General features: G+C 35.4%; 1 protein-coding gene across 7 annotated transcripts; it reads left to right on the top strand.

The window, feature by feature from the left end:
• The first annotated feature begins 1,977 nt into the window (after positions 1 to 1,977).
• Positions 1,978 to 10,479, top strand: LOC147530940 (phosphoglycerate mutase-like protein 1). Of its 7 annotated transcripts, none has more exons than XM_086649468.1 (11): positions 1,978 to 2,154; positions 4,803 to 4,864; positions 4,987 to 5,094; positions 5,189 to 5,268; positions 5,901 to 6,066; positions 8,266 to 8,340; positions 8,453 to 8,541; positions 9,148 to 9,267; positions 9,418 to 9,462; positions 9,544 to 9,664; positions 10,127 to 10,479. In XM_086649468.1, exons 2-10 carry the CDS (start codon positions 4,805 to 4,807, stop codon positions 9,644 to 9,646), a joined length of 846 nt encoding a protein of 281 aa, XP_086505594.1. In that variant the 5' UTR covers positions 1,978 to 2,154; positions 4,803 to 4,804; the 3' UTR covers positions 9,647 to 9,664; positions 10,127 to 10,479. The 7 variants fall into 7 exon arrangements, with proteins under 7 accessions (XP_086505594.1, XP_086505591.1, XP_086505592.1 ...); XM_086649465.1 differs by having other exon boundaries at positions 1,984 to 2,181; positions 4,803 to 4,874; XM_086649466.1 differs by having other exon boundaries at positions 1,984 to 2,181; positions 4,803 to 4,874; positions 10,116 to 10,479.
• Positions 10,480 to 10,857: the final 378 nt, after the last annotated feature.

Genomic DNA, 10,857 nt, shown 5'->3' with positions numbered 1-10,857 from the left:
TCGTACGCTTACCGACTCAATCCAAAATCTTTCCTAAAGATCTCAGTCGACCAAGATCTTAAGTATTTAGGTAACTTGGGCTTCAATAGTCTTGAAGGAGGAAACATCTCTTGAAAGAATCTATCAACTCGGCATGATATCTACGGAGAATCCTTGAACATAAGAACTTCTAAGTATCCAATTTAAGAGATAAAATCAAAAGGAAATCCTAAATCTCCTAACTATCGAAGAGTAGTCCTAATCCCGAATATTGGATCTAAACCGCTTCATCCACACCGTCTATCGACAGTCGGTCCAAAGCAGCCTATAAAAAGGCATTGCATCACCTTCAACAAAAAAAGAACTCCAAAGTGCATTCAATACTCAATCTTTAACTGCAAAGGCAATCTGATTGTCTTGAGCGTCAGAGAGATTTCCGAACTCTTTACAGGTTCCCCCCCATGTTTTCAAGAGTAGGAGCGCGAGTTAAAGAACCAGACTCACCTATACAGACGTGATCCATCATCAAGTCTCTATTTCTTGACCGATAACCAGATTGACGTTTTTTGACATCCGATTCAAACCCACTCTTTTCAACTCCGATAACTTGTCTTAGTTACTGAACTTAAAAATATCTTTGTTTGAACCCACAGTTTTTAACTCTAGTAGCTTTTCTAAGTTAGTGGAATTGAGATCAGAGGAGTCGAACCGAGATTAGTTCACATAATTTGTTTCACTTCCTCGTTAAATGTAGTCTCAATTGGTTAGGCTGGTTCGACCATTTTAAGTCACAAACAGCACCTTACCAGTATGTCCTAAATCCATCCAAAACTTTTCAAAACACTTAACAAGTCTGAAACAGAGACCCCATTTCTGAAAATTATGAAATGACGTTAATACCCCTATGATAAAAGAAAATGTATCACAAAACCACCACCATCACCACAAAACCACCACCACCGTCACCACAGAACCACCACCACCATCAATACAGAACCACCACCACCACAGAACATCACCACCGCAAAACCACCATCACCATAGAACCACCACCATCATAAAACCTCCACCAAGACAGAACCACCGCCACCATAGAACCACCACCAACACAAAACACCACCACCACCGCAAACCCATCACCACCATAGAACCACCACCACCATGGAACCTCCACCAGGACAGAATCACCGCCATCATAGATACACCACCAACACAAAACACCACCACCACCGCAAAACCACCACCAGGAACCAGATCGCTACCATCATTACAACGAACCAGATCCCCACCACCACAATGAGAAAGTCGCTTCACCAACACTATCTAAGATCGAGACCCCGACAACTTAGCCACCACCACCACTATGAAGAAGCCGCCACCACTACTATGTAGATTGCGACCACCACAAATTAAGCACCATCACCACAATGACACAAGCCGCCACTACCACAAACCAGAACACCACAACCAAACCGCCGCTAACAAAACCGAACTCCCACCACCACCACACACATCATGCTTGAACACAAAGAGAGAGAGAGAGAGTCTTACCAAGCAACTAATGGAGGCAGAGAGTAGAAAAGTGGAGAAATAGATTTATAAATTAGGGTTTTGTTTTGGGCAAGAAAGAGAAGAAGAAAGAAAAATTGATAGATTACGGTTTTTTTTGTTAAAAAGATGAAATGAGGGTATAAATGTCATAATCTTAATTATGACACAATAATTTAGATTTAAAAAACAAACATCCGACTTTTAAATTAATTCACCCAATTCAGATTCAACCAATTCAATTCAACCAATTCATATTGAACTAGCTTCCACCAGATTGAAGGTTCGAAGAAAGAGGAGACCCTAGAGGGTGCTATTATAACTTCCTTGGGGACAAAGACCCCAATTTAGAAGTTTTACGGACGCCCCACATACTGTTATAGGCGCTCCGTTTCCACATAAATCTTTTACCAATTTTACTTGCATATATGTGCCAATAACACATGTGAGGGGCGTATAGAACTTCCCTTCAATTTTTCAATCATAAGAATTCCTTTTGGAAATGGTTTTTCAAGCATAAATATTGACTTCATAAATAAAGACTCAGTTAAAGGTCAAAGACAATTGTTCTGGATCTCCATCAGCTATTCAGCTTCATCACGCGTGTTCTTCTCTCTCCCTCTCCCTGCTCTCTCTCTCTCTATATATATATAGGTAATCTTAAGTCAAAACTTCCATTTTAGTTTCTTGATATTATTAAGATATCCATCATTTATAGTTCTTTCATTTTGAATCAATTAACACATCAGTTTTTATGAATATGTGTTGAAAATTTCTATTGTTGTGGGTCTGATCTTGAAATTTCTCAGTTAACTTCTTCTTAGGTTTTAGAAATTCGGATGTTTGTATGATGAAAAGTGGTGTTGCAATTATAGACTAGTATTCACTTGTTCATTTCCCCCCTTTTACTATTTCAAACAGTGGCGTGGCTGAGAAATTGAGGGCCTGGTGTCAAAATATTAATGGGGTCTTTTACATGTCTAATTTTTTTACACAAAATAATAAACATAAAATTTAGACGATCTAACCATAAAATAATATTTGATCGACGAATTGAATCTCAATGTTGTATTCTGAACTAAATAATTACAATTAATATCTTTGTTCGAAATATTTTTCTTCTTGCATTATCTAAGCAAAACTGTCAATTAAATTTTAATAGTCAATTTTGTCGAAGAATACGCTTTCAAAAGTAAGCAAAGCTAATCCATTTAGCCTATCCTGCAACATAGTCTATCTCAAGTATAATTTCAAAATCTTGATGGTAGAAAATTTTTGTACAATCTCGTTACCGAGAAATTTGTACTTGTCCAATTCGATCGTTGAGATTTAACTAATCCCTGCTAGTCTTCTTCTTTTTCTTTATAACAAGAAGTGAAGAAACAAACCTAATAACAGTAATAAATAGTAAACAGATGATTTCAATAGAAAAAAAGTAGTAAGCGGTAATAATTAGTGGTTAGTAAATAGTACTTACATTAACTAGCTAGAGAAGAATACCCAATGTATGTAGAGAGAGAGAGAAACAAAGTAAGTGGGATTCGTGGGGTTCTTGTATAGATAAAAGTCTGATAACAGGTGGGATGTGGGCCTCTAAGCTATACCCCTACTCTTTACTCCGTAAAAGTAGTAAGAGAAAATTTTCTGGGGCCCATGCATGTGGTGGGGGCCCTGTGCGGGAGCACACCCCGCACCCCCCACCACACGCTACTGATTTCAAAACTTGTCTTAAAGAGATGTTTAGAAAAAAAAAACATATAATTAGGGTGAAGCCCAATTTTAAATATTTTTAAAGTTAAAACGACAACTTATATTTTGTTTGGTTAAAAATTCAACATTTGTATTTTATTGTTGAAATCCAAAATATTTATATTTTGTTTGGTTAAAAACCTAATATTTTTTTTGCAAAAGGGAGTTGTAACCATTTTGCAATTATTTGCACCCCTTCTGCAACCAGTTGGAACCCTTTTGCAACCAGCTGCAAATTATGAAAATACCTAGGGAACTGAAGACTAGGAAAAGTTGAGTGATCATTTTTCACGAAAGCAAAAATTTAGAGAGAGTTTTGACCAAATTTAGCACGAAACAATGAAAATATGCAGCTAAGATACTGATTATATCGGAAGTGGAGAATAACATAAGAGTAGTATCCTTTTATAGGGACTAAATAGACCTAAACTTACTAAAAGATTTCGTTGCCTAATTTAATAAAAGTAGTAATTCCTAATGAAAGTAAAACTTGTGGACGAAGAAATTCTGAAAACTACTTGGTTGTACCTAAGTTACTAAAGAGTCCGTGACCCATTCGAAGTGTAGTGTAACTACATCAAACTTTTATCATGCTTTAAAGTTTTAAACTCATTGCTAGTTACAGCATTACTTGGGGTCTATATGGTTAACAAAGGGTTGATTTGTTATCCAAGGATGATCTGTTTATCTTACTATAGTACAACGCCCTTTATAAAGTTTTAATTCCAATGAAGTTTCCTAAGAAATTAATAGCAAAAGATTTTTAATTGTTAACATTTTGGACTATTAAAAGTTTGTATTTATTTCTCCTAGAGTTTTACTTAGAAGCTTATGCGGCATCACCTTGTGTCCACATACTTTGATCACCTGCTTTTTAAAGTTGTCAATGAATGAAAATCAACTGTACGAACTTTGTGGTCATGCTTTGACTAAGAAGTGATTGTAGTATTGTATGACATTTCATGTGGAGAAATGTTAGTTACTAGAAGAATTGGCCTAGAACGGTAAAAGTACAAGTTTCCCCTTCAGCAATGAGACTTCCTTTACTAGTAATTGATCTTGTATTCTGTCTCTTATCAAGTGCTGTTGGAAAAATTAAATCTGGCATGTTGAATAATGATTTAGCAAATGGTATTCTCACGTTTCACAAAACTCGCATTTTGGAATTAGCACATTGAGCAGTGGACATTATAACTAGATATCTTAGGTTTTTCCGCCATTTCGCGATGTCTGCATCCTGAAGTCCTGCAGCGGCTTCTGAAATTGACAGAAGCCTAGTAGTGACTAATAAAACAGACAACAGAATCCGATTGGAAGATATCAAATTTGGAAATGAGTGTTCTTATTCAATCCAACTACTTGAGAGTATTTACGGATGGGTAATGGGTTCTTCCTGAAACTGTTTAGTTTAATGCTAAAACCTCTTGATCATTTGCAGTCCGAAGATTTAGCTAGCAATTTAACTTTAAACTGCTCTTTCACAAAATTATTTTTATTCTCTGATATTCTTCTCAATCCTCTTGTAGATATGGATGAAACTGCAAGTACAGCTCTCTTTCCATTGCATACATGTAAAACCTTGCATCTGGTATGAAATTGTGAGTTTATATTTCCCATATGAGCATACTGCTTGCCTTTCAAGGCCAAACTGTCGTTTATTATTCTTGAGATTCCCGAGATCTTAGTCTTTGTCGTTGACATAAACATTAGGTGAGGCACGCTCAAGGAGTTCATAATGTAGAAGGACAAACAGACCGTAAAGCATATCTAAGACCCGAACTTGTCGATGCGCGTATTACCCCTTTGGGGTGGCAGCAGGTGATGGGTTCTTGCAGTTACAATTAACTATATGTTAGCTTTTCCTTCAATTAAAATGCTTCAAGAAGGTTCTAATTTGTGGTAGTATTGCCAGATTGATAATCTGCATAAGCATGTTAAAACAGTCGGAATTTTAAAGAGTGTTGAATTGGTCATTACGTCTCCTTTGTTGAGGTACTACTCAGCCTGGATTTGTTAATTTGCTCTATCCTTTTATGTTTTCTTACATTCCTTTTATTCCAAATTCAAATGGTAAATATGGCAAAAGAAAAGTTTATTACTAATGTGAAAGTTGGAATTACAGAAACATGGGTATCAAGAGTTCTTCCAACGGATTTCGTTTGATGACTTTTAAATCGGACAATTTAGTCTGCAACTATTAGTCCTCATTGTGTTTAATTAGTTTTGTAATCATTGCATTGGTTGCTACTTCCCTAAACAGCCATGGTTTCATTATTTTATTTATTTTTTGCAAAGGCAATTGAATGATATCAATGAAAAGGAGATAGTACAAGGAAACAGATAATGAAAGTAACAATATCGATTATCGAATACATAGTTGTGAACACTGAACATGGCCTTCCAACTATAAGTAAAGTCTGTATAAGAAGAATTTGGTAAACGTTTTTGAATTAATAATTTAATATATTTTCTGAAATTCCTGTTGGATTTTTAGTTGGTTGACATAGATATTTCATGTTTTTGTCGTAATATGGTGTGTATGATGAATTATTCTCGGGATATTACTGTTGCTTCTTTTTCATAACTTAGAATCTTAGATACTGATTATATGCAACACATATAAGGACAATGCAAACAGCAGCAGGTGTGTTTAGAGGCGATGATGGTGGTGACGGGATAAATGAATTAGTACCACTTATGGTGGAAAATGCAGGGAATAGTAATAACTCTGAGGTTTCAAGTTTAAATAGTCCACCTATCCTTGCAATCGAGCTTTGTCGAGAACGTATGGTAAGTTTTATATTGTCATGCTTACTTTTATTTTACTTGCTGCATTATGAAGTTTAAACAGTCCCTGAAAATAAAATGACTTCTGCTGTTTTTCCGGAACTTTCTTTAGATTTAGAGTTGCTTCTGAATTGCTTTTTGATCCAGAAAGTTCAAACTATGGATTTCTTAAGGATCTTATGCATTTGGAGTTGCTAGTATTCTGATGATCTCATAAAGTTGTTAAATCATTTCCTCTTAGAAATATATTCTATTTTAGAGTAAGGTTGTGTTCGTACTTTTTAGTCTAAATCTGAATTGGCTTAACTGAATCGACAATTTGCTGAACTTTTTTTACAAGTTAGATTGTGTTTCAATCTGAGTTATGTCTGAAATGAAATTTGTACATACCTTTCCTTATATTTAAATGAGTAGATTAGAGAACAATCCTGCTTTCTTATGGCATGGTATCGCCTCGTCTAATTTGTATCAGCGAAGTCAAATCAAGGAAAAACGCCACAAATTACATCCTTCTTTCTCTTCAAAGTTTTGCATTCCGAAACCACAAATTAACTGATGGATTTGTAATTGAAACTATCAAGTAAGAACTACCCATTTGACTTCTATCTGTCTTTCTCTCTGTCCTGCTTGTTTCGCCTATAACCAGTGGCACGACAAAGATCCTGGGGCCGGTGCAAAATTCTAAACAGTTTAACTAGAGAAAATATTATCATGGCAAAATTATATTTATGTAAAAAGTATTAATGCATGCAACGATTACATAATACCACTAAAAATATTTAAAGTATATCTAATGTAATTAAATAAATCCAAAAACACAATTTAACTGAATACATGTAAGATGCAATTATAATAATGAAGAAGTATTCATATAACAAATAAGTATGATCTGGGAAATCTAATTCAACAAATAAAACCAATAATTTTTTCATAAGAAATTAATAGAAAGAGAAAAAAGTATGAGCACTTGGAAAGAAGATAGTACAACCCTATTGCATTTTAGTAGCTAAGGGGGAGAAAAGGAAAAAAAAAAGGGAAAGCATGAAAGAAAAACGGAGGCAAAAATAGAGAAAAGAAATGAGAAACATAAAAATATAAAGATCTTTTTTTTTTAGGATCCGCTGTAATAATGAGAAAGATTTCTGCATATACGTCCAAATCGGAGGCCTATAAAATATCTATAAAACCATAAAATCACAAGAATATGGATCTTATATGATGGACTGGGGAGCCATAAGATATTAAATCGTACAAAACATTGTAAAAATATGAACTCATGTTGTAGTGTAAGTACTTGAATACTCGACCTCTTGTGCACATACTTGAGCTCTACACCAATTGAGTCATTGACTCTTCCGCTATGTCTAACGATGTTTTCTCTGTAAGTACATAATCTTCGACATTACCAAAAAGGGCCATCTAGATAGAGGGGGGGGCCGGTGCGACGGCACCAGTTGCACCCCTTCTCCCACGCCCTTGCCTATATCTATAGATAAATACTAAACGCCCAAAATAGACAAATAGTCTAACAAAGGTTTGAGAGATTTTTCATTGTTGATAGAGTTAAAGGGCAAGAAAAGATGCAACAAGCCAATGTAGTAGAATGCCCTAGTTGCCTTCCAATCAGAGCATTACCCTTTGATTCTTTAGGTATGATAAAGGTTATTGCAGCTCATAGTGGATGAGGTAGGCAATTAGGTTTCACTCTTAAGGTCATCGAACGATGGGGAAAACGGATTCCTCCAAAGATGTGCTTGCTGCTTCCATTAACGGTCGTCAGTTCGATTCTGAATGTTTGTTCTTTCGATGGTCAGCGGTTGGAAGGTGGTTGGATGGTGGTGGTGGTCAGTGGTTGTTGGATGGTGGTGGTGGTCAGTGGTGGTTGTGTTGGTTGGAGTGGTGGTCGGTGGTGAAGATGGAGACAGAAACATTCTTACATTTCACAAGGGACAAAATTTTCATTTGGTATATTTCAGAGGGTGGCCTTTAATGTCAGACTTGTTTTGAAGTCTGTAAAACGTGGGCCTTATTCATCCCTTTCAGATCTCTAGTCCATTCAGCCAAACTTTTAGATTTTGTTAAAAAGAAAAAATAAACATTTGAAAATTTTAAAAAACAAACATAGCCTAAATCAATACTTCTAGTTCTTGCTTTAATTATCTAGAGGTTGCATTCCAATCTAATGTTCAATTTTGACTACAGGGACTTTCTTTTTGTGACAAAAGAAGAAGTATCAGTGAATATCGGACTATCTTCCCAGGAATCGACTTTTCCATGGCATGTAACTTGCAAATTCTTCAGTAGTCTGTCTGTGAATGAGTAATTAGTTCTGTAAGATATACTTATGTATCGGATATAAAATTTACTAAATGATGTTTTCTACATTCAGATGGAAAATGATGAGGACATTTTGTGGAAGCCTGAAACGAGAGAGACTCACGAGGAACTTGCAGCTAGGGGTATGAAGTTTATCAACTGGTAATTAAATGTCTTTTTTCCGTCAATCTTATGCTGTGAGAAATGATACAATTTTAGAAAAAATCAGGTTTAAGATATGAAATTGTCTTTCCCACTTCGGATATTATAGAGCATTAGCTTTTGTTATAAAGCAGTATGTCGTGTTTTATTATAACTTTACTTTTCTCTCTTAGAAAACCTAGTCAGCCTAAATTCTGGATTCAACTTTTCCTTGGTGTTTGCTTTCACTTTTCGATTTTTCTCACAGTTAGTGAATGTAAACTATCATTAGTACTTTTTAATATATAAGCATATGAGCGGCTTCCTTATGAAGAATTATAATTCCATATTATGCTTGTTTCCTTTATAATACCTCAAACGATGCACTTAATTGCTACGTACCCAATGAAGTGGGTGACCAAATTTGTTAATTTTCTCTCGTTAGGCTCATGCATGCGTGCTAAGTTTGTTAGCGTCCAACTCAAAGCCAATTGACAATGAGGCGAGAGACCTTCGATTTATATTCTTGGCTCTTTTAGAGTGCCTTTGTGCATGCAGGATTATTCTCACAAGTCACAAAGTGGGACTTTCGCAACTTACTGAGTCTCACTTTCCATGCTCTTTCAGGTTATGGACACGAAAAGAGAAGGAGATTGCAATTGTCAGTCATAGTGCTTTCTTGTATAACACATTAAGTGCATTTGGAAATGACTGTCATACGTTGGTGAAACAAGAAATATGCCATAAGTAAGTGTTCCACTTAATCACCAAATTGTTAGTGAATAAACTCCAAAAATTCGTAGTATAAATATTGATTTCTTTTCTTTAACTCGTGTGGATCAAAATAGTTAATTGTCGTGTATTTTTTTGTGTTTGCCCCTTGCTCATTACCTGCAGATTTGCCAATTGTGAGCTTCGTTCTGTTGTCATAGTTGACAGAGGGTAAGGATGTTATTTGCATTAACTTTTGTCGATTGTGAATTATCATGATATACTAAAAATCTGTCTTTTTTCAACTGATAGTTTGTTAGGGTCACATTCCTCTACAACTAACTATCTTCCTGCTGTCCTGGATCTCCCAAATGATGATATTCTTGATAAGCATCCAAACAAAGGAGTAACTTGACTTAATTTTTACAACAAGGTAGATTCGGCCTTCAATTTTTTGTATCGTTCTTTTACTCCGATGTATTCTAGTTTTACCATATTTTTTGTAGTTTTCTTAATTATTTGTATTTTGAGCTCATCCTCCTTTGTGTTTCAAGTCTGATAAGTTTAAAACAATAGTCTCTATGTCTGATAGCTTTTTTCAACTTTTTGATTTAAAGTTACTTTTTGCTTGAAAAAAGGAACTGACGAGGATTGTTTATAACTAAAGTTCGAAAATGTTATAGACTAGGAAACTGAAGTTAAGAAGAGTATAAAACCCTTGAGTCTCTGTTGTTTCCGTTGAGGTGGACGAAGACGGAAAAGAACATTTTATACTTTCTCATGTCCATATTCTTCTTGAAATGTTAATCCTTATTGTGTATCTGAAATAGATCAATTTCCTATTTCGGGGCTGCTTTTTAGACCATTTTCTAATTTCCCATTAGTTATATTTCAGGCACAGGAATTCTAATCCTTCGTCGCTTTCAACAGAACAGAAGTTTGAAAATACGATGGGTGTATACATCTTCAAAAATCACAAGGTCACAAGATTCTATTCACGCGGTTGTAGTTTTCCTTCTAAACTGTTCCATATTTTTTCATAAATACTAAAATCAAGGTATGGCATATTACAGCTTTGATTACGGTGACGAGTGTTGAGTGTTCTTTGTAGATGTACAATTACCAGTCTTCTATGTTGTTTTCGTTTATGAGTTTGGTCCTTGTAATTGATGTAGTCATGAAGCGGACTATTTATTTGATGTTGCTGCGTGTTTTTCTTTTATTCAGATCAACGTGGAACTGCTTTCAGAATATGCATAGTAGGTATTATTATTATTATTATTATCCATGCTTTTGACACGGTCAGTTCGCCGAATGTTAAGCCTAGGAATTCAATATTTTCAGATTATCTGTTCAAACACTACAGTGCAAAAAGGACCAACAAACCTAACTCGATAAGAGTAGTCTCATATGAAACACAATATTACAAGATACACACTAATATTGCCCCTCAAACTGAAAGACGAGTACCAAGTTAGAGCTTGATGCGCAATCCATGAAACCTTACAGTGGAGAGGCCGTTGATAAGTATGAAAACTGTCTGAGAATCACCGAGCAAATAGTGGACTTGTACCTTTCCAGCATTGACTTGTTCAAAAAGAAAATGGAAGTCAGCTGCAACTTGTT

The sequence above is a fragment of the Eschscholzia californica genome, unplaced genomic scaffold, assembly GCF_041429995.1.
Source record: "Eschscholzia californica isolate CP2 unplaced genomic scaffold, dmEscCali1.0.p SCAF_6, whole genome shotgun sequence".
Taxonomy (NCBI): Eukaryota; Viridiplantae; Streptophyta; class Magnoliopsida; order Ranunculales; family Papaveraceae; genus Eschscholzia; species Eschscholzia californica.
The sequence above is the reverse complement of the archived record's forward strand: the minus strand, read 5'-3'. Positions and strand labels throughout refer to the sequence as shown.

What these genes read in the sequence shown, in the direction of transcription:
- LOC147530940 (XM_086649465.1), top strand. Translation starts at nt 4,809, where the DNA reads ATGAAACTGCAAGTACAGCTCTCTTTCCATTGCATACATGTAAAACCT. An exon ending in ATTACGTCTCCTTTGTTGAG is followed by an intron (nt 5,269 to 5,900) that starts GTACTACTCAGC and finishes AACACATATAAG; the next exon opens with GACAATGCAAACAGCAGCAG. An exon ending in AAACAAGAAATATGCCATAA is followed by an intron (nt 9,268 to 9,417) that starts GTAAGTGTTCCA and finishes CATTACCTGCAG; the next exon opens with ATTTGCCAATTGTGAGCTTC.